This window comes from Chaetodon auriga, chromosome 3 (assembly GCF_051107435.1).
Source record: "Chaetodon auriga isolate fChaAug3 chromosome 3, fChaAug3.hap1, whole genome shotgun sequence".
Classification (NCBI taxonomy): domain Eukaryota; kingdom Metazoa; phylum Chordata; class Actinopteri; order Chaetodontiformes; family Chaetodontidae; genus Chaetodon; species Chaetodon auriga.
In genome coordinates this window covers 30,332,118-30,355,551 of record NC_135076.1, presented here as the reverse complement: position 1 = coordinate 30,355,551, position 23,434 = coordinate 30,332,118, and the positions used below count along the sequence as shown (strand labels likewise).

Genomic DNA, 23,434 nt, shown 5'->3' with positions numbered 1-23,434 from the left:
GGGAATGTCTCCCCGATTCTTCTTCTGACTTCTGACACCTGCACACTGACTTCACACACACCTGCACACACCTACACACTGACTTCACACACACCTACACACTGACTTCACACACACCTGCACACACCTACACACTGACTTCACACACACCTACACACTGACTTCACACACACCTGCACACACCTACACACTGACCTCACACACACCTGCACACTGACTTCACACACACCTGCACACACCTACACACTGACTTCACACACACCTGCACACACCTACACACTGACTTCACACACACCTACACACTGACTTCACACACACCTGCACACACCTACACACTGACCTCACACACACCTGCACACTGAAGCATTTTGTTTTTGACTTTTCACTGAATGAAAATCGTTCCAGAAGAAAAAGTTCTAGAACCGACTGACCTGACGGTTCTGTTACGAGCTCCAGCTGTTTGTGCTGTTGAACAGTTAAACTGGGAACCAGCTGGACTCGCTGAGCTCAGCAGTTTCCTGGTTTTGTTTTAGTGAAGCTGAACTCAAAGGATCCTGAACAAAGCTGCTGTCCGTCTCCATGGAGACCGGACTCAACAACAGACACTCTGAGCTGCAGAGAAAAAACACTGACAACTTAGTGTGTACTGGATCTACTGGAGACCAGTTCAGACTGCAGAGCAGCAGCACTGGGCAGACAGGAAGGTAACTCAACTACAAACTACACAGAAACTACAAAACAATAAAAATAACAACTGCAAACTACAAACAAAATAGAAAAAAGAGTCAAGCAGTCAGTGTAAACCAGAGTCAGTTTAAAACCAGAATCAGGTTGAAACCAGAATCAGTTTAAAACCAGAACCAGGTTGAAACCAGAGTCAGTTTAAAACCAGAATCAGGTTGAAACCAGAATCAGTTTAAAACCAGAACCAGGTTGAAACCAGAGTCAGTTTAAAACCAGAATCAGTTTAAAACCAGAATCCGTTTGAAACCAGAATCAGTTTGAAACCAGAACCAGGTTGAAACCAGAATCAGTTTAAAACAAGAGTCAGTCTAAACCAGAATCAGTTTGAAACCAGAATCAGTTTAAAACCAGAACCAGGTTGAAACCTGAGTCAGTTTAAAACCAGAATCAGTTTAAAACCAGAATCCGTTTGAAACCAGAATCAGTTTGAAACCAGAACCAGGTTGAAACCAGAGTCAGTTTAAAACCAGAGTCAGTTTAAAACCAGAATCAGTTTAAAACCAGAATCAGTTTAAACCAGAATCAGTTTAAAACAAGAGTCAGTCTAAACCATAGTCAGTCTAAACCAGAGTAAGTTTAAAACGAGTCCTCATTTTGACCAAAGAAGAAGAATCATTGCCTTCCTTCCTGCTTTGCCTTTCACAATAAAAGACATGAAACTGAGCAAATGTTGCCTTTTGTGTTATATGGATGTTCAGATAAAAACTTGCTCTGTCATCATTCAGAAGCAGTGAACTCATCTGTGTCCTTCTCATGAAACCGCCCCGAGGCTCCGCCCCCGCTGCAGCACACCCACTCCACACAGGAAGTGAGCCAATCTCACCTTCAAAATAAAACCACAGCTTATTTTAGGGAAGCATCTGCTGTACATTCTATAAGTTTTAAAACCTCAGAGACCACAGACACCAGAGACCAGAGAGACTAGAGACAACAAAGACTACAGAGACAACAGAGACCAGAGACCACAGAGACTACAGAGACTACAGAGACCACAGATACTAGAGACCACAAAGACCTGAGACAAGAGAGACTAGAGACCACAGAGACCACAAACACTATAGAGACTACAGAGACCACAGAGACCTGAGATCACAAAGACCACAGACACCAGAGACCGGAGAGACTAGAGACCACAGAGACCACAAACACTACAGAGACTACACAGACCAGAGACCACAGAGACTACAGAGACCAGAGAGACCACAGACCACACAGACTGCAGAGACTACAGAGACCACAGACCAGAGAGACTAGAGAGACTAGAGACCACAGACACCAGAGACCACAAAGACTACAGAGACCAGAGACCAGAGACCACAGAGACTAGAGACCACAGAGACCACAGAGAACACAGAGACCACAAAGACCAGAGACCACAGAGACCAGAGAGACTACAGAGACCAGAGACCGCAGAGACTAGAGACCACAGAGACCACAAAGACCACAAAGACCACAGAGAACACAGAGACCAGAGACCACAGAGACCAGAGAGACTACGGAGACCAGAGACCACAGATACAGAGACTAGGGACCACAGAGACCACAGAGACCAGAGACCACAGAGACTGCACTGCCTTTGCTTCAGCGCTCTATTCCTCAGGCAGAAGCCTGAATTTTGATTTCTGATTGTACTAAATCTCACAAAAACTTTATTTCTGTTTCATTTCTTCTTAGGTTGCTTTGTTTGCTTTCTTTTAATTCGTTTAAGTGTTTTAATAGACCTCGATGTTCAGAAAAAGGTTTTACACAACTGAAGTTTATTATTATTATTATTATTATTATTATTATTATTATTATTATTATTATTATTACAGCAGGACTCTGGACTGAGTCCAGGCTTTTATTTTGAAAATACGACCAGATGTTATCTTGTCCCAACATGTCTAACTTGACATATTGATCACAAATCAGGTCCTTCAGCACAAAAACTGATCAATATGTAATTATAAAGGCTGGTCCTGCTCATTGATGAGTGATCAGCTCTGTCCGGTCTGCTTCCGCCCAGAAAAGTAGAGCACAGTCTGTTTGTCAGTCCACCCAGTTTGAACGTGATTTAACCCTTTAATGTCCGCTGCAGCGACTGAGTTTCCTCCGGATCATCTGTGCGCTAATTCTGCTCATGTCTCAGCTGGACTTTGGCGCAGTTTTCCTCCCGCCCCGCTGTTGTTTCCCGGCACTAAAGATCCTGACTCAGCGGTCTGACGGACTAATGTCGCACAATGACGACACACGAGACACAGCACGCGCACATTCACGTCATAAACATACCGAGAATTACACAAGAGAAGAAGAAGAAGAAGAAGAAGAAGAAGAAGAAGAAGAAATAATTATTAGTAAAGAGAAGAAATAAAAGTGTACTCACTCCATGTCAGACTGCAGATCAGTCCGCTACTGCCCGAATCATCTGGTCTACATCCGAGAGAGAAAAGAGACCCGCCCACCGGGGGGGGGGGGGGGGGGGCAGAGAGAGACAGAGAGAGGGGAGGAGGGGAGGAGGAGTGGGGGGCAGAGAGAGAGAGGAGACAGAGGAGAGGAGGGGAGGAGGAGAGACAGAGGAGAGGAGGGGGGGCAGAGAGAGAGAGAGAGAGAGGAGACACAGAGGAGAGGAGGGGAGGAGGAGAGACAGAGGAGAGGAGGGGGGGCAGAGAGAGACAGAGAGAGGAGAGGAGGGGAGGAGATGAGGGTGGGCGGGGGGGCAGAGAGAGACAGAGAGAGGAGAGGAGGGGAGGAGGAAAGACAGAGGAGAGGAGGGGTACAGAGAGAGGAGAGGAGGAGAGGGGGCAGAGAGAGAGGAGACACAGAAGAGAGGAGGGGGAGCAGAGAGAGGAGGGGGGGCAGAGAGAGGAGGGGGGGCAGAGAGAGAGAGGAGAGGAGGAGAGGAGGGGGGGACAGAGAGAGACAGAGAGAGGAGAGGAGGGGAGGAGGAGAGACAGAGGAGAGGAGGGGTACAGAGAGAGGAGAGGAGGAGAGGGGGCAGAGAGAGAGGAGACACAGAAGAGAGGAGGGGGAGCAGAGAGAGAGGAGAGGAGGAGAGGAGGGGGGGGCAGAGAGAGACAGAGAGAGGAGAGGAGGGGAGGAGGGGGGGACAGAGAGAGACAGAGAGAGGAGGGGAGGAGGGGGGGACAGAGAGAGAACAAGAAACTGCAGACTGCCTGAGACATCAAAGGTCTTCTGAACAGGCAGAAGACCATGTCCAGGCTGTCCAACAGGAGCCACAGAGGAAACTGAGACTCCTTCAGGCAGCCCACCTCAGTTCTGCAGGTCGTCCCTGCGGCCTTTGGACCTGAGACACATCCAGTCTGTCACACATCATGAAGACGTTTGACAGGCTGGCTCTGCGGTCGAGGACCTCGCCGACTGCAGCTTTCATAGCAGCCACACGTCTTTCACACATTCATTCATTTTCTGCTTTATTTGATGTGTTTTTAAATGTGATTATCAGTGTTTATCTGTTACATTTGATATCCCGTGTTACATCGATGTACTGCAGTACTTGAGTACTTGTACTGCTGTTGCCTCATACTATGCTGTGCTGTAGTATTACTTATGTTTCTGTATGAACACAAAGTGTCTAACTTTGTCTTTCACTGCTATATAAACCTGCAGGTTTGTTGGAGAAATATAAAGATAATAAAAATTGATATCTAATTGAGAAATGATCGATCAGTCCATACAATTCTCCAGTATGAGTGAAGGTTGTGTTTTGTCCAGCAGAGGGCGGCATCACACCGCAGAGCACAGACTCAAAGGGTTAGGGTTATAAGTAAAGCATGAAACGTTTCCATTTTAGACGAAAGACGTCTTTTCATTCAGCCAACAGACAAATCAATCAGTGGAACTGATGCAGTGATTCTAAACCAGTGAGAAAAGACTCTGAACGCTGAATATTTGACATCCAACAGTTTTGTACTGCTGTGGAATAAATGTAGTTCTGAGTCAGAATTTTCATAATAAAACACACTGCAGACACTGTTAAAGGGCTACTTTTATTTTGAAAGAATCATTTAAATTAGTGTTCCAATACACACATTTCCTCTGTGTGTGTGTGTGTGGGGGGGGGGGGGGGGGGGGGCTTTGACGTTTGTCTTAAAAGTGAGAATATTATGAAAAGAGAGTCATTATTTGGAGAAAGATTGGAAATATTCCAAGAATAAAGCAGAAAAACTGAAAATGTTCCGAGAAAATAAGAATATTTTGACCTTTTCCTGAGAAAAGAAGAAATCAAAGTCACAACATTTCCAGAAAAGTCTGAATATTTTAGGACATAAAGTCACAATCATCTGCAAAAAAAGCTCAAAGTATTTTGAGAATGGCATCATTATCTGAGTAGAAAACACACATCATATTATAAATATACAGTTTATCTGTTCATTGAAATGGAACAAAGAGGAAAATATCTGAACATTAAAAGTCTTTAAATCGACTTTCTGTCGTTCATCTCAAAATGTGACTTTTATTTCTCCAAATTCCGACTTTATTTAAATATCATTACAACTTTTTTGTTGAAATATTTAGACTTTATGGCTCAAAGCACATTTATTGTGCAGTCACGCTGCACCGGGATCAGCTGTTCATATAAACAGCTCCTTTAACGACGACGATTAAAATTCAGCATTCGGCTTCAAAGTATAAATCAAAACTTTGCCTCCTGAACTTCGTGAAGATCAGAGCGTTTGTGTTTTAGCCCTTCAAGGTTCATCGATGATTCACAAAAACTGGACGTGAAACTTTAGCGGTCAAATATTACCGACGGTCCGGCGTGGACGACTCACGAGGATCAACGGGCAGAAATCTGACATTCATCGTTGAGTCTTCCTCTGCGCACATCACCTGTACGTACGAACGGACCTCAGAACGATTCTTTATCTCCTTGCCATGTTTCTACAGGAGCCCAGAGCGGACAAACCAAACACTGACTCGACAGAGACAGACTCTGTCCGGGGGGGTGAGGCGAAGGCCGTCCAGCTGGTTTCAACCTGCAAACTCGCCACGAGATGCCACCAAATGGTCCACGCCAGACCTTTAAAGTACTTCAGTTCAGTGGGTGAGGAGCTCGTACCGCAGTTCAGACCCATCGAAGCGCAGACGTGAATTGAAAAAAGGACAATTTGTAAAAGCGAAGAAAGAAAAGCAAATAAATAAATAAGTTAAAGATCGAAATGTTTGTGTTTTTTGAGGCAGGGATAAAAATGAGAGGACGATCAGGTTTTATCTTCATGGTTTCAGTCGTCGTTTCTAAACGAAAGAAAAAACATTAAAAGTACAAAAACAAATGTGGAACGTTCTGATCTGATTTCTTGATTTTCCCTCGGCTGCTTTAAGTCTTCTGAAAAAGACTACAAGTCCCAGAACACTGCAGTTAGAACCATCCAATCAGAGTGCTCCACACCAGGCGGATGACGGCGGGATGAAGCTGGTCTTTGGAGAACTAATTGGATGAATTCACTTTCATATTCTGGATCAATTCAGCATCTGTGGAGCAGAGCTCAGCTCTGAATGCAATACAGCAGCTGAGGCTCATGGGTAATGTAGTCCTTACAGCCGCAGACAAACTGAGGGGAAATATTTCTAGCTGCTGGTTGAATGACAGAGCAGAACGACCACGAGCGAGTCGCACAGTAAAAGTTAAAAGTGGAAATGTGATTCTTCTTCACAACAAACAGCTGAGATCTGATCTGAGCTCTGTGCTGCATGCAGTCCTGTTCACACCTTCACGTGATCACACTGATCCCAGAGCCGTGGTCCCACGAACGTCTTCATTTAAACACACACCAACATTAAAGCGTCTGCTGGATCACGACCTTCGACACCTTTTCTCTCCTCGGCTGTAACGACGCCACGTTCGCTCCACGAAAAGCTCTGCAGTCGTTTTCTTTATGTCTGCGTGTTTATCAAGAAGCTAAAAATCTCTTCACCATGAGAAAAAGACTGAATAACGGAGACAAATATCACTTCATTGTGGAACATGTAGTGATTATGAGAAGTTTCCTAATTCCGAGATAAAGACGACGTACATATGAACGGAACGACGAGGTTAAAGATTTCGTGATTACAAAACAAAGATTTGGGTTATTACAACATAAAGACGTCACAATTATCAAGATTGAAGAATTATTTGATCGAGTCGGCGTCTTCACGGTTTGGATTCAAAATGGAGAATCGATCAAAACGAGTTTTCAGTTTCAATGATCGGAGTCATTCAATGAACGACGACTCTGCCGGTATTTTGTCTTCTCTCCACCTCGTCGTCACATCCACGTCCATCGTGTTTCTGAGGAGAAGAAGTCGAGAGACGCGCAGCGCAGCTTCCAGGAGGCGGACAATTTTTTTCTTTTTCTGGGCCGTGCTGGTTCAGAGAGTCCGAGCTGGTTCTGCGTTGATTATCTTCGGATTGATAAAATACTGGACTTCATGTGAAGTCATAACATCTTGACTGAACTAAATTCAGACGCTAGTGTTAACGTCCAGCCACCTGCTGATGTGCTAATGCTTGTCATCTGAAGGTCCTGATCCAGCAGTGAGGAAGTGACGAGCAGTGACAGGTGCTAACCATGCAGTGATGTCACTCAGGTGCAAATGTAAAGGAAACCATTTCTTATTCAAAAGACCAGCACGTGGATCTTTAACTGGACTCCTGTCTCATCAACCTTCAGAGTGCTGACAGTGACAGCTGTGTAGGGCGTAACTGAGCATGCTCACTATAATGACACCACCGACGGGGGCGGGGATTTAGATTATTTAGGAAACCTGATCGAACGTGTCCTGTCATTGGTCTGGTCTGCTTGTAACCATGGCAAGGACAAAAGTTCCCTCCATGTCTTCATCCGCCTGTGAAGAGGTCAGAGGTAAGATGGGCGGGGCTTAGAACTCGACCTTGCAGGCGGGGAAGGTCTCCTCCTGCATGGCCACGGTGCTGTTACTGCCCAGCACAGTGATGAGCAGCTCCCTCTGCCTGTCGTGTGTCTCCTGATACCACTCGTGCATCGCCAGCGAATCAAAGGTTGGGATCAGAGTCACCTGAGGACAGGCCAGTGAAATGGACCAATCAGAGAACAGATCCAACAACTTTAAGTAAACAAACATCCTTTAGTGCTTTTACTGACCTGAACCTCTGGCCAGCTGCTCTTTCCCTCCAGCAGAGCATCCAGGATGCTCCGCATCGCCACCTCCTTCACTGGATCGTCTCCGCTGACGATGTAATGCAAGGAGCGAAGACGTCTGAAAAACTCCACGTCCACGGTGGAGGAGGCACGGCCGGACGGCAGGTAAGCTAGGTCCACGTACACCACAGAGCCCTCAGGAGCTGCAGCTCTGGAAGCTGGAGGGAAGTCAGAAGTCAATGAGAATAAAACTCTTGGGCACTACTCGATCTGTGAATCAGGACTGTTTTTAAGTTAGATGTGCGTGCTGGCCAATCAGTCATTAGCGTAACAAAATACCAAAATCACAAAGAAGAGCTTCAGAAAGTTGCTGGAAATTGTTTGTATGCAGTTATGCTACTGTGTTGCCAACACATTTGCTTGACAGGGACGAGCAAGTGAAGGACGGAGGCATGAAAAACCTTAAACTGAAATGAAGCACCGAGCAGGATGACACAGGTGCACCACTGGCTCGGCTAGTGCTAAATCCACACACAGACTGTACCCCGTGTGAAAGTGACGGCACTGTTCGGCTATCAGGGACATCAGCAACATCTCAGGAGCTGGACTCTGGGACGCAATGAGTCCCAAAGAAAGCCTGGATGGGTGTGCAGCACATACACAAGACATGGAGACAAGCGTGCCTGACTTGAACCTGCCAGCTCCTGAAAATTCAAGGTCAGGATGACAGATTTCAGCGATTTTAAAGGTCTCATGAATTCAAATGAGGCAAAAATTGTGAATTGTGGCATGTAGCATCATCTAATCACAGGCTGTTCTATTACTCAAGAACAAACTTCTGGAAATGTAATGAAACGTAAAGAACTCGCTCTGCTGGAGGATGTTTAACTGGTGATTTTAGCATGTGTTTTATTTGAGTTTAGAAATTTGGCACAAACCATAAAAACTAAGTCTGTATTTAAGTATATGAGTGACCGTCCCAGACAATCCACAAACATTTGGAAATTAAAAGACACAGATGAATCCAATTTTTAGATTTGCTCATACACATAAGTTTCAATCAAATCTGTGTGAGAACATTTCACTGAGGTCCAGAGCTTCACAAGATTCTACTGCATTGTTTCTTTGACAGAACTCTTTCCGGAGTTTGCCTGCCTACCTGACGATGAAGGTTTTGCAGCTCCAATTCTGGTGCCTCCAAGTGAATTTCGGGATGACGGCTTTATGTCAAGGCTGGAGGTCATCTTTAGTGACCCCGTGGAACTGCCGACCTTGGACTTTCCATTTTGGGTTGTGGTACTACCGGTGCTTGCCTTCGGCATCACACCTGTTGGCTTCTTGGTCTTGGCAGCTGAACTCTTCAGGGTTTTGCTTGAACGGTCAGCCTCTGCATCGGCCATGCAGGCTCCAGGCTGGGGTGGTAACGGGGGCAAATCTTTGACTGGGGCTGGTGGTGGGTCATGAGAGGAAAGCTGCCCTCCCATGTGGGAGTAGCGTTGGCTAGGATGATCTTGTGGACATTGGAGCGGGACAAGGCTACTGGAATCATCATCAGAGTCAATATCTGCTGTGATGGAAGGACATTCCTCTGTATTTGGGGGGACGTCAGAGTCTGTGGCTGTCGGGAGTGACTCACTGACTGATGTGGATGGTGTTTCCTGGCTGCAGACCGACAGGCAGTCGCTGTTACTTTGATCCTGTGAGTGGTTATTGTTGTTGGAGAGGTCTGGCGAGGTACAGGTGGCGAGGCCAGGGCTGACATGCTGCTGATGGTTCTCTGGAGTCTTGGGGTGCTGGAACTCACAAGGTGACACCAAGCAGAGATCAACATCATGTGGAACATCTGAGAGGAGTTCTGACATACCATGGATGTGTTCCTCTGATCCATTTCCACAACGGCCATTATGGTTTGATCTCAGAGGTAAGGCGATCCCAGTGTTGGAGTCCGAGTCACTGACATGTCCATTAGAGTAGACTCTGTCTCCCATGGGTCCTTTGGGTGATATTGCTGTGGGTGGCAGCATTTGCTCTAAAGAAAAAGACAGGGATTCATCCACTTCTGTAGAGTGTGGAGAGCAGACTTCAGCCGGCATGGAGGTCATGGTGGAGAAGGAGTCTGGAATAATGTCTTTGAAAGGACTGAGTGTCAAAAGACTGGACTGTTTGTCCTGAGAGGACGTGGAGTTTTCCAGACCCTCCCTCAGGGAGCTCAGGTCAGAGGTTCTACAAGAACCTCCCTGGTTGTAATCCTCAAGGCCCAGATCAGATCCTCTCATTCCAAGGATGCTGTCCTCTCCTAAACCCTGAATGTCCTCTTCAGGGGAGTGATGGAAAGGGGTATGTTCTGCAGAGCTGGTGGCAGAATCTGCAGGAGAGAACAACTCCAGAGTCTTTTCCTCTGAGCTCACGCAGGTGTCATCTGGTCTGTCTTTCAATGAGGCAGTGACCACGTCCTTGTCTATCTCCATACAGCGAAACCGCTCTGGACTCTCTACTGTCAAGGTCTGGTTCTCATTGGCCTCCGCTCCATCAGTATTCATGCCTGCTGTAGTCTTCAAGTTTTGGCCGCTGTTCCCACTGTCATCTTCCAATCTAAGTCTCTCAAATTCAGCCGCCATGCCCTCAGACGTGGACACCTTGGAGCAATCTGCCTCCTTCCGGTTTTCCTGCTCCTTTGAACCTGGCTTGCCTTTTGTCCCTTTATTTGAATTTGTATCTTTCTTTGGAAGAGTGCCATCTTTCTTTATAGTTCCACTTTTGCCCGAAGCTTTTCTTAGTTCTGTACTTGCTGTTGACACAGCACTTGAAGCCCCACTTGTTGCTTTCTTCGTTTCTTTAACAGCTGGCTTTGCTGTTTTCTTCTCTTCTGTTTTTACATCCTTCTTGCTGTCTTTTTTTGGATCAGGTTTGAAGTCTTTTTTTGGTTTTGTACTCAGAGCTTCCTTCTTTATCACTTCTTTCTTTTTCTCTACACTTTGTTCTTTCTTTACAACAGCAGCAGGGGTCTTATCATCCTTTTTCACTTCCCTTTTCTCTTCTTTTGACACATCTTTCTTTGGAACAAGCTTTTCAGCTGGTTTAGGTGGCTTTGATTTAGCATCTGTATCCTTTAATTTGGGCCTTTCTTCCCCATCATTCTTTTCTTTCAATGCAGTGTCACTTGGTGCCTTTGGCTTCGTTTTCACCTCCTGTTTTTTGACATCTACTCTTCCAAGCTTGTCTTTCTGCAAGGCACTACTGGGTCTTAAGTCCTTAGATTGAGACTTAAGGCTTTCACGACTCTCTGCTCTTTTAGGTTGTTTCTCAGTTTTGGATGTTTCTAGATCCTTAAAACACACAACCGGATGTTTGAGGAAATCTAGATGTCTGAGTTTTTCAAGTCCATCCAGAATTTTGGCCTGTGGCGTGCACCCTGGGAAAAGAACACGGATGATCTTCTCCTGAGGGTTGGAAGGATGCCAGACCAGCAAAGCACAAATGGAAACAAGGCATGGTAGTGGAAGATCTGAGCCCTTTATATTTGATGCGTTGTTTGGCCAAATCTGCATTAAAGCTTCAAGGTTTTTGCTGCCGCTGACTGGATTCAGTGTGTACAGCTCTAGACGACCGACTCCCATCTTTTGAAACAAGATAACTGGTTCTATACTGGGTCCATTAGACCGGCTGACAGGTTCAGGTTTGATTGCCAGTCTTTCTAAGTGCTGCAGAGTGAGCGCCACCTGGTCACAACTCCGCAGCTCGCTGGGATCTGCCTGTATGGACTTCAGTCTGTCAGGAGCATTGAGGAAGACCACCCCGATCTCAGGAGAGATGAGGTTTTTCATCCAGTCCTCTTCAGCCTGACATTCAGCAGACTCTTCCTCCTGCTCTGCAACTTTCCTCAGCAGGAGACTGTTCAGTCCAGGGAGATTGTCTACACCAACATGAGTCAGGAGTACTGAGTCGATTCGGTCCAGGTGTCGAACCAGTTTCCAGAAGCAGGACCGGGGATCAGAGCCGCCGTTCACTAGGATGTTAAAACCGTTAACAGCAAAGAAGGCAGAGTCTCCCCTCCCACCGGGGAAGATGTAGCAACAGGGCCGTGACAGTTTCAGAAATCCTACGGTGCTAGGTGGCTCCAGGAGGTCGAAGGGCGACTCAGGCTCCAGCGACTCGGAGAGGTACTCTGTGAACTCCTGCAGACCCTCCATTTCTGGGAGGACGAGGGGAGGGTTTATCTGGATGTTTATGAAGTCTTGCAGGTTGTGGCTGTCCAACGCAGAGTCCTTCCAAAGACCATAGTTTGGACAGCTGAGGGTGAGTCTGGCCTTCATCAGTGGGTCTGCAGAGCTCAACAACTCTCCAACCTATCAAAACAGAGAAATTACAAGTCTGATTAATTGATTTGGATTACTGATAACAGCAGCCAGTCATGAGAACAGTACAAATCCTGGGACAAGTGGGATTATAAAAACGTCACTTCCAACAATGTGCAGTATTGACTTTGAGGGACCATGACTGATCTGTAGCAGAATAAGCTGCTAATTTTCATTTTTAGGGCCAAAGCAGTGAGCTGGGCGAGGGCCCTATTCATTAGTATTCTCTGTCTGATTTGTTTTAGACCTGGGCAATAAAGCAATAGTGATATGTGCCGACAACAGACAGACACACTCAACAGCAACAACAACACTGTGGGATGGAACGTTTGACAGTTTCACTTAAATGAAAACAGTCATGAAAGCACATAACGAATACGCCGTGTCTCTTAAACTCAACCACCCTATCCCTTGATAACAGTGCATGCTACGAGTGACACGCTAACAGCCAACGGTTCAACTGATGTGATGTTACACCATCGACAGCACAGAGGGTGAAGAAATTGTCAACGACAAATCAGTTCTCCTAGATGGCAGATTTTGTCTGCCTGTGTGGTCTTTTAAAGTCTGAACAATATCAGAACCCTGAGCAGGAACCCGTCCTGACCAGGAGCGAGAATACAACGAACTGATTTCATGACCTCAGCCCCCGCAGACAGTCCATGGAGGCAAGCTACTCAGCAACAATACTGACAAAACATCCAAACAGTAAATTCGACTTTTTTTCTTGTGGTCTTTATGAAAAAAGTGTCAGTAAAATTATCAATTGCTGATATCAACTGAAATGAAACAGTCCAGCACTGATTTTCAGTCGTAGAACTGAAATCACCCAAAGCAATTTAGAAAGTTCAGTGAAGTTATGTGGGTGAGCCCCCGTCACCTCCATGTACTTCTTCTCTGTTTTGAAGCGGTGGAAGCAGATTCTGATTGGTCCTCGCCACCACAGGAACTGTGTGCGCTCACAGTGAACTCTGGAAGCAGCACACACTCGTGTTTCAAATACAGTCTAAAAATCACAATAAACAAAGCTTCAGCTTTTAGACGAGGACAGGACGTCTTTCTGAGCAAAGGCTGGTCAACGTTTAAAATGATCTGCCTTTATAACATCATTTATCTGGAAATCGCGTAAATCGTAAAACCTGCACAACACAGACGATACGAGTCACAGAGAAAGGAGTTTATCTCATCAAGACATTAACACTTCGGTATTATTCCTTCCCATTTTGAGTCGGTGAGCTCTTTTCAATGTAAACTTTGTGTTGTCACCATCTTTGTTAACCTCGTAATAAACATTACTGCCCGGCCAATAGGAAATCCTGATGTGCAACAAATGCAAAAATTTGTCGACCCACCAGACGTACAGTCTTAAGTTTCTGTACCTGTTCCACCTGTTCCTGTACCTGCTCTCACACCTGTGGCTGCAGACTGAAGCTAACAGGAGTCCTGCCATGTTGTCACTTGCTCTACATGAATTCAGGGTATTTATTCAGTTTGTGACGGTTGAAGTGCTTATAAGTACTTGTCAATGGAGCTCCGTAGATCAGAAAGTCATCAACAAACTTTTACTAAATGAGCGTAAACAGCGTTTCCTGTCCAAGCTCTGAAAGCTGTTGTTTGCACAAACCAGAAACAGACGGGGTGAATGAATGAAGGATGACATCATGAATCATGTGACTAAACATCTCTTCAGTGACGAGCTGAAAACGTCAGATCTGTGTTGGGCAATGATGAGGAGGCTGTAACCGTCCTCACATGAACACATAAAATGAACAGAAATGTCTGATCTCCTTCATGTTTTCATCGTTTGACCTTTGACTGCCGTCCTCTCGTTGTGTCTCTTCTTCTGCGGTGGTTGACTGGCAGCGACTGGAGGATCAGCTCCACCTGCTATTTGTCTCCATCACATCCACTCAACAGCAGCGAGTGAAGGCAAACATTCAGTCATGTTTTATTTTCATTTGAAAATTCAGTTCAAGTTACATCAACTTGAAGTTCCCACTTTTTATTTACGGTTCACGTGCTTTAATCGAACAACGAGTTTATTTCAGGTTTGTAACTAACGATTTTTTCTTCTTGAATTCATCTGCCTTTTTGCAATCAACTGGTTTTTGGTCTGTGGCATGTCAAAAGATTTGTTAAAAATGGCCAAACCAGTTTGTCAGAGTGACGTCTGAAGCGACATCTTGAAGCTGGAACCTATTTTTTCTTGATAAATGACTGAAATAATCGATCAGTTATCAAGCAGCAGCCATTTGTTTCTCTGTCAATCGACCAATCGCTTCGACTTTTGTTTGTTTTGTTAGTTGTTGTGATATGAAGCACTTCATGAAGTCAGTTCAGCTTCATGTGTTTCAGAGCAGCCACGGTCTGCTGACCAGCATCACAAGACAAACCTCACTAACACCACTGACACAGTTTCTCACCTCTTCATCGGCAAATATGTGGATGAAGTGGTTGAGAGAGAAGCAGCCTTTCTGTAACACAATGTCCGCGGTGTCTTCGACACACTGACCAGCCAGGACCAACAGCTTGTGTCGGGACGAATCGCAGACCAGCCGCCGGACCTGAACACACACACAGGACACACATCTATTCGTTATCATTCACAGAGGGCTGAACTGCAGGAAGCTGAACAGATCGATTCGCTCCGGGCCGACACATGATGAGGATCCAGATCCAGGATGGAAGAAATGATGAAACAGCTTCAAACACATAAACTGAATCTGTTCCAGAGACTCTGAGCCTGTCCAGTATGTTTACAGAGGAAGTGCTGTGTTTGTTAAAGAGGCCTCTGACGTCGCTTTTAATTGCTTCTCACCTCTGAGCAGACAAAGTCCTGAGCTGGATTCACCACAACCTGAGTGTCCAGAATGTCACCGCTGTGCTGCAGAGTCCGCTGACCTGCGAGGAAAACACATCAGCTGTTCAAAAAGTAAACAGGCGAACAGCAGACAGAACGTCAGGCTACGCCAGGACGCGCGCTGCAAACAAAAACTGTTCATGATCCGATGTGTCAAACATCAGCAGCTGCTCAGAGAGCACGTCCTCAACATGCCGACGACCGCTAAGCTAAGCTGAGGTAAGCTAAGCTGAGGTAAGATGAGGTAAGATGAGGTAAGGTAAGCTAAGCGCCACTGAGTAACTGTACGATTCGTGAGGATGGACTGAACAGATTGGAACTGGTCCATCCACACCTGATTTTCCTGAAGTGGAGCTTCGTAACCCTCTGCTGAACACGTTGACACAGAGCGACACAGTTTATCCTCCATCAGGTGTGGTGAAAGTGCTCTAAGAGGAGACATTTTTACAGTCAGTATGAAGAGCAGGAACGACGACGACAAGCAGCAGCTCCTTAAAGTTCACACTGACTGAACATTCCACAGGTAAACAGGCTGATTGGTAACAGGTGAGAGCATCATGATTGGGTATGAAAGGGGCATCCTGGAAAAGCTCAGTCGTTCACAGAGGATGGAGCAAGGTTCACCACTTTGTGAACACATGATGGATGAAGGAGACGAACACATGAAGCTGCTGTCAGTGAACAGTTTGATTATTGATGATTGATTATGGTTTATTGGTGTTTCACAGCATAGCTCGCTCATCAGACAGGAGAAGCTACAATCTCAGCAGCAAAACGTCAAACCAGCAGAGATCAAAGCAGATTTCATGTGATTCACACGTCGAGCAGTGAAACTCACAAACTCAAGTACTGCACTGCACTACAAACTCAAGGTACTTGTACTTTACAAGAGTGTTTTCCTTTTATACTTCCACTTCATCTCAGAGGAAAACTTTTTACTTTTTACTCCACTACATTTATCTTCCATCATGAGTTACTGTTCAGACTCCTTCCTGTCCAGCGAAAAGCTTGTATCTCCAGATGTGCTGATGTTGAATGTCCGTGCTGAGCTGAAGGATGAAGAGTTCTCCTCCTCCTCCTTCAGCTAAATAAACTCTTCAGCTGAAAATACACGTCACAAAGCTAAAACAGCCTGTTCTTCTGTGGAGATACAAGGTTCTCCTCGAAGAACTGATGTTCCTCCATCCGGCGTTAACTGACGGACCAGCTGTGAGAAACATCAACAGGAAGTGTCACTAACGCTCAAACAGTTTGAAACATCTGCTGGATTCTGCTGGTTTAACTGGTCTTCTGCCATTTCACCAGTTAAACCAGCACCGACCCACTTCTAACAGATAAAACTATGAGCTGTCTCTCTGAGCTGACCTTCGACCCCTGACCCTGAGCCAACAGGAAGTCCTCTGTCAGTCAGCTGAATTGAGCTGTCCTGATTGGCTGTTGAGGTAGATCAAGTCAATTGAGGAGATTGTGTGTGTGTGTGTGTGTGTGTGTGTGTGTCTGCAGGCTGCTCAGCAGAGTCTCAGCTGACTGCGTCCATGTGTTTGAATAAGACAACCATTTCTCTTTCTGTCTCTCTCTCTCTCTCTCTCACAGAGTAACTTGTTGCCTTTGACTTTGTGTCCTGATCAGAGTCAAATGTGTCAACACAAACATGATGAACGAGGCAAAAGCAGACAGACACGACGCCGTGTTTCTCGACACTAACACCACTTCAACAGCTCTAACACCTGAAGACACGTCCTCACACAGGAAGCACTTTTCAAAACAAAAGCATGGGACTGAACTGTGTGAGGTCACAGCACACCATCATTACAAAGGGTGACTGACCCAGATCAGAGTCTCTGTTCTCTCTGGTTGAGTCCAACAGACAAGACCTCCGTCAGACACCACCGTCTGTCTGTGAACAAAGAGTCTTTTCTGGTTTCTCACCTGGGACGTGTTCTGACAGGAAGGCCGAGTGTCTGGACACGAAGAGTTTCAGCTGCTGATCCAGAACAGAAACATCCAGATCTACAGGCCAACACCGCACACCTGAAACACACACAATCACACACAGAATGATATACCTTCTGTTTTCCTGGGTGAGATACAATCTGTTTTGTTTTTTTCCCACGATGCATCAGTGCTGGACGATGATCCTGGCCAGGAGTACATGTCCAGTCTCTGATCACAGCTGGATCAGTTGTCGTTTGCTGAGATTGTGCGCACACACGTGAACTGTGTTAATATGAATATGAAGACAGCAGTGTTTTCTGTCTGTTACCTGTTTGACAAACACCTGTGGATGAAGAACGACCTGCAGTCTGTGCTTCACCTGCTCAGAGACACAGGGTCAAGTATTGTGTATCTCTGACGGACAGACTCTCCCACTCTCTGACTAACTGGATCCATAATAACAGTTAATGGTGGAGATAAAGAAGCACGAAAAGAAACATCTGCTGTTTAGACCAACAGCTGACAGATTTTTAACGTGCTGAAGAACCAGGAAACAAATCAAAAAAGAAACACTGGAGTTTAACCTGCTGTCTTCTTCTTGGACTGAAGAAGGCAGCACGTGATAGGTCCATTTCATGCAGAGGTCTAAAAGATCTACATACTGAACCAAAAATGAGATGTTTTGAACTTTCTTCCTTTAGGAGTCGAGTTTGTTTTCTGCTCACTTCATTGTTCAGTTTTCATGCTTCTGACAACGTGAAATTTTAATCAGGAGACCAGCAGCAACCAGACTGACTGAAGGCTCCAGATCACACAACCAGATCATACTGCACCTCAAACAGTGTCTGAAGGACATGATGTCACAAGACTCCACCCACCACACTGCATTCTGGGAGCCTCAGAGCTGCACAGCCTTGCCCCAGCACAGCTGAAACGTGTATTCATGTTATCATGGTGGAGGCGGTGGTCCTCATGTGGTCCTGGTGTTTGCAGCCTCGTCACGCTGTGTGTGTGAAGGACGGAGGCTTCACACACTGACTGAAACAAGTCTTTATAAGTCTACTCTGTGTCTCTGAGGACAGGACGTGACAACCAGGAAGATGTGGCGCCTTAACAAACGCCACATGAAGTGTTACAGGATTCCATTACGATGGGACATCAGCTCATTGCCGAGAAACTGGTCCAGTTTAGAAAGACCATGTTTGAAATCCTCCTCGTGTTCGGTGATGTGGGTCAGTCTGCTGCGGTGCACGAAGGCTGAAGTAACTGTGCTGCATTATTCACCACGTTCAACACTAACAGCAGCAGACTGGAGACAAACTGGTCCACAGAAGGTCTGATCTGATCCAACACACGGCCGTAAACAGGAGAATCTGCCCCGAATGTTCAACTGTGCTGTTGTTCTGACCACTCTGTTTGACTGTCTTCACACACAGTAACACATCCCTCCACGTTTCCCCCACCTCTGTCAGAAGATCTGTTCCCCCTCAGCAAACAGGAAGCTCATGATATTTAGTAACACCACTTCCTCTTTGTGTGTCAGCAAGCAGCAAAATAAATCAGCATGTAGAAAACCAGCCTGACACTGAACAGAAACTGGGCTGAAAACAGGTTGAAAAGAACCTAAAAATGGGCTGAAAACAGACTGAAAACAGTCTGAAGTGAATGACTGAACTACTGGAGCTGGAAGAGAACAGTTCTAGCACATGACGTACAGGACAGAGTGTTTGTGTTTGTGTACTTGTGTTCAGTCACAGTAAAATTATTGTTCTGAGCTGAACAGTTTGAATGCTGCCGACATTACTGAGGTTCTGTTGTCTCGCCTGTTTCCGTTTGAATGACAGAAGTTTAATTTCACAGTAATTACACAGTCCTGTGGTCCTGCAGGACCTTTGTCAGCCTGGATCTGAACTTACAGTTTATGCAACAGCTGAGTAGACTGGTCAATGGAATTGGCAATATTTCTGATCATTAATCACTTACGTCGTTTATTCTCTGGTTGCAGCTATGAGTATTTCCTGTGTTGGGCTCTGACCAAAGGCTGGAAGTCAAGACGGACACCAGACTGAAGCCAAAACGTCCCGCTATGTTATCAGTGGTGATCGTAGTCACGGTATCGAGGTCATACGCCCGTCATAGACCCACCCACCTCGATCACAGCGTGGGGTTAGCTGTCAATCACTACGTTATACCTCCTTCAAACAACCCATTAAAACCAAACTTCAACTACATCAGCCTGATGAGAAGCACCTACACTGACAGAAATCACCTTTGAGAAAAACTGATTCGACACTTGATTTTTTATTTAGCTTGACCCGCGTCCCATGGGGGGGGGGGGGGTATGAGCGATCAGTCATCAGGGGGCAATCCAGAGGCTCAGCCGTCAGAGAGAGACGATGCTGCGACTTCTGACGGTGTTCAAAAGTGATTTTGGTAATTTTTTTAGTAAAAACTGTAAATGCAGCAGCCATTTCTAAGAAACTCCGGGGCAAACTTCCACCCACATGTGATCAATGAGGTTTCTGTCAATGAACTCGAGTAGCCAACAGAAACCAAACGTCACATGTGAACCAAACACCACATGAACCCAAAGTAACGACCCAACATCTGATTCAGGAGACTGTAACCGGAGCTCAAACATTCATTTACAGCAGACGGTAAAGATAAAGAGCTGGAAAGTGCAGCCGAACTACCGGCAGGATGTTCCGCATGTCCGCTGTGATATCACATCTAAATTTAACCAACACTAACGAACAGCTGCTTCACATGCGACAAAACCGTGTCCCGTTAAAAGCCTGTGCCCACGGCGCCTGTGTCCTCCCGTTGACCACGTTATGAGGAAGGAATGAACCGAATCATTCAACACGAATGAAAGACACTACGGGTTCGTGGACTTTAAACTGCGAATGAGGAAACTAGCTCCCGTTAGCTAGCTCAGTTAGCTCGATAAGTTCGACGTTTTCGGGTTAGCATGCTAACTGTACTCCCGGGACATGTTGTCAAGTATTATTTTACCTGTTCACGCGCTACCGACAAGGAGAAACAATCTACAAACGTTTCATTCATACTGTGGTGTTAAACCCCGGTTTGAAATCTGTAAGAAAAGCCGAACAGGGAGACATTTTCTAGCGATAACAACTTTGGACGGTACAGTAGCAGCGACGTCACTCTTCTTCATGGATTTTATTCTGAAAGGCCCCACTGACTTCCCGCCCTGAGTACCGTAGCTGCAGCTCGGTTCTTGTGCGTCTACGGTGCCGGTTAACTTTATCAGAACTCACCTGAGTCTATCTGCTGCAGCAGCCGTTCAAGCAGACCGGGGGGGCCAAGCGCTCCCACCACCACCAGCACCGAGTAATCTGCCGCCGCTGGTCGGGAGGAACCGGTGGGAGAAGAACCGGGACCGCCGCCCAACTTTGCTACCGCCGCCGCCGCCATCATGGTCTGGACGGTCCACAATGACGTCACCCGGACTCAAACACAGACCCCGCCCTCCTGCTACTAGAGGCGGGACAACGTGTTAACTGGTAACAAAGCAGCCAATTCGAGAAGAGAACTGAACAAGCGGAGTGAAGATAGCCAATCACAAAAGAGAGGCGCGTTTGCGTGCTGCTGCGGAGAAATCGAGAACTTACAATGGGCTGAAAAAACCTTACACGTTATATAAGGCTAAAAATGGCTGAAAATTATGCGAAATATTCCATTTATTTACTGTTTACTTTCTGTTGTGTTTATGCTATATGATACTACTATTTTGATTATTTCATATTTTTATATTTGTTAATACGTTTATTTTTTTTTTCATTTTTCACATTTTTACCAAATGTATTGCAACATATTACTCTATAATACAACTGAAAAAGCATGGTTTATTTAATGTAGACATAGACATAGACAAACTTTCTTGTCATTCAGTAAACAGCAGGTGTACACCGAATGAAATTTCTATTGCAGCAGGCTCAGCACAGGGTAGAAAATTGTTAAAAAGTATATATAGAGAGAGAGAGTTTCTTTATATTGTTACCTGCCTGCAATGTACAAGTGATTTTGTTTGTCTCTTATTTTCTCTGTGTTTCTGTTTGTACTCGCTGTGTAGGGAGGGGAATAAGGAGGGAAGGGGGGGTTTAAAAAACAACTTTGTTGTCTATGTGGTGTGAAGATATATGTTTTGCACTTTTTTTCGATAAAAAATTAATCACAAAAAAGTATATATATATGTACAATATACATGTGTGTGTGTGTGTATATATATAACACCTACTTCTGTAGGTTTGAAGAAACATCTGCCCGTCCCCCAGCTGCACCAGCACTGCAGCAGACCTCTCTTGATCTGCCAGCACCCTGCCCGAGTACCCCACTGACCCCCCCAGTATTCAGCTCACCGCAATCAACGCCACCCCCCACTGCTCCTCCCAGCCTCCCATCCACTTCACAAGACACTCAGCCCCCCTGCTCCAACCTGTCCCTCACACCTCTCCAGGTGAGGAATCAGCTCAGGAGGTTAAAGACCAGGAAGGCTGCAGGACCGGATGGCCTCAGTCCCAGGCTCCTCAGATCCTGCTCTGATCAGCTGAGCGGGATCATTGGACATCTGTTTAACCTGAGCCTGAGACTGGGAAGGGTGCCACGCCTCTGGAAGACGTCCTGCGTGTGTAACGGGGGCACGGGGGGAGTGTGTGTCGACTGAGGTGGAAATGATAACTCAGGTGTAGTTTTCTTCCATTTATTTTCTGCAGAAGACAATAAATAGACATTCACATCTTCTGAGTCTGGCTCTCTCTCTCACACTGCTCTCCCTCATCAGTGTATCAGAGCACTGTGTGAGGTTGATTGATCTCTTTTCTTAAAATACAATTTACAATATACTAAGATCAAACTAGCAGTAGTATCAGCCATTTAAAACATCAGAAAAACACTTATATTAAACAATTCCAACTCAAGGAATAATGAACAGGGATAACAGTGCCATCTACTGGACAAAATAAGGACATACACGTGGGGTAAGATTAAGCAAAAGAAGAGTAAAAATAATCACATTTAACAATTAAAACATACCTGCAGAAGACAATAAATAGACATTCACGTCTTCTGAGTCTGGCTCTCTCTCTCACGCTGCTCTCCTAAGCGGGCAAAACAAAAGCATTAAGACGGGCAGCGACACATTAGCTTTCCTGTACTAGCCACCTAGCCTGTTACCGCACTACAGGCGCGAAAACGAAGCATCAATAAAAGTGTATATGAACTATTATAAACAACACAAAACAGCCTCGTAACCTTATTACTACTTATATATAATTAATTAGCGCCAGCAGCAATCTTAATAGATCGTATTTCTTACAAAAAAAATTATAAATCACAGCAGCGTTTAACAACACAACTTACCCTCATCAGTGTATCAGAGCACTGTGAGGGGTTGACGTACTGTGGTATGGAAGCCCAGGACGTACAGAAAGAGGTAAGAGCCAAACGCAAATAAAAATAGCAATGAAATAAAATAACACATTAAGATAAAATTCACAATTATACACCAAAATAAATACATAATAAATAAAATCCCCACATATACTCTGAACATAGAATTGAACAAGTTACATTTTTCCAACTCTGTCACACGTGGTACCTGTGCCAAAGACCCCACATCCCAAGGACCCTAGCTGCTACAGGCCGGTGGCCCTAACATCCCACCTCATGAAGGTCCTGGAGCGGCTGGTCCTTGCCCACCTGCGCCCCCTGGTGAGCTCGTCCATGGACCCGCTGCAGTTCGCGTATCAGCCTGGCATCGGAGTGGACGATGCCCTCATCTTCCTCCTCCATCGAGCTCTATCTCACCTGGAATCGCCTGGGAGCTCTGTTCAGGTCCTTTTCCTGGACCTTAGCAGTGCTTTTAACACCATCAGGCCAGCCATCCTGAGACACAAGCTGGAGCTTTCAGGGGTGGACCAACACCTCACATGCTGGATAGTGGACTACCTTTCCAACCGCCCACAGTATGTGAGGACACGGGACTGTGTGTCAGGGACTGTCCTCTGCAGTGTGGGGGGCCCCCAGGGGACGGTGCTGGCACTGTTCCTCTTCACCCTCTACACAGCAGACTTTTCACACCTGTCACCCACCTGCCACCTGCAGAAGTTCTCTGATGACTCTGCCATTGTCGGCCTCATCACAGATGGGATGACAGGTCATACAGAGGACTCATCCAGGACTTTGTGGACTGGCGCCAGCAGAACCACCTCCAGATTAACGTGGGTAAAACCAAGGAGCTGGTTGTGGACTTTCGTCGGCGCCCGCACTCTTCACCAACACCAGTGAACATCCAGGGAAGGGACATTGAAATGGTGACATCTTACAGGTACCTGAGTGTTCATCTGAACAACAAACTGGACTGGACTCATAACATCACTGCACTTTACAAAAAAGGACAGAGCAGACTCTATCTGCTC

At 45.8% G+C, this 23,434-nt stretch overlaps 2 protein-coding genes across 11 annotated transcripts in view; both read right to left on the bottom strand.

The window, feature by feature from the left end:
- Positions 1-3,268, bottom strand: part of palm1a (paralemmin 1a) — a 14,132-nt gene extending 10,864 nt beyond the window's left edge. For 5 of the 9 annotated variants that reach the window (XM_076726874.1, XM_076726879.1, XM_076726877.1 and 2 more), the window contains exon 1: positions 3,107-3,168. In XM_076726874.1, the coding sequence (XP_076582989.1) occupies positions 3,107-3,111 (5 nt within the window). In that variant the 5' untranslated portion in view covers positions 3,112-3,168. Of the gene's footprint in view, positions 1-3,106 lie in introns of all 9 variants that reach the window. The other 4 variants (XM_076726876.1, XM_076726883.1, XM_076726878.1 and 1 more) reach the window with 2 other exon arrangements.
- A 1,443-nt stretch (positions 3,269-4,711) lies between these two features.
- On the bottom strand, positions 4,712-21,814 carry map1sa (microtubule-associated protein 1Sa). Of its 2 annotated transcripts, XM_076726872.1 has the most exons (8): positions 21,256-21,814; positions 20,276-20,495; positions 16,989-17,090; positions 15,018-15,100; positions 14,623-14,763; positions 9,004-12,190; positions 7,848-8,062; positions 4,712-7,761 (listed from the first exon to the last, which is right to left on the bottom strand). In XM_076726872.1, the coding sequence occupies exons 2-8, from the start codon at positions 20,433-20,435 to the stop codon at positions 7,606-7,608; spliced, it is 4,044 nt and encodes a 1,347-aa protein (XP_076582987.1). In that variant the 5' UTR covers positions 20,436-20,495; positions 21,256-21,814; the 3' UTR covers positions 4,712-7,605. The 2 variants fall into 2 exon arrangements, with proteins under 2 accessions (XP_076582987.1, XP_076582988.1); XM_076726873.1 differs by lacking the exons at positions 14,623-14,763; positions 15,018-15,100; positions 21,256-21,814 and having other exon boundaries at positions 20,276-20,454.
- Between the last annotated feature and the right edge of the window lie 1,620 nt (positions 21,815-23,434).

Coding starts and splice junctions, on each gene's coding strand:
- map1sa (XM_076726872.1), bottom strand. CDS start 20,435: ATGATGGCGGCGGCGGCGGTAGCAAAGTTGGGCGGCGGTCCCGGTTCT. Junction 17,091..20,275: donor GCTGCAGCAGATAGACTCAG/GTGAGTTCTGAT, acceptor TGTGTGTTTCAG/GTGTGCGGTGTTGGCCTGTA. Junction 7,762..7,847: donor GCAGCTGGCCAGAGGTTCAG/GTCAGTAAAAGC, acceptor GCCTGTCCTCAG/GTGACTCTGATCCCAACCTT.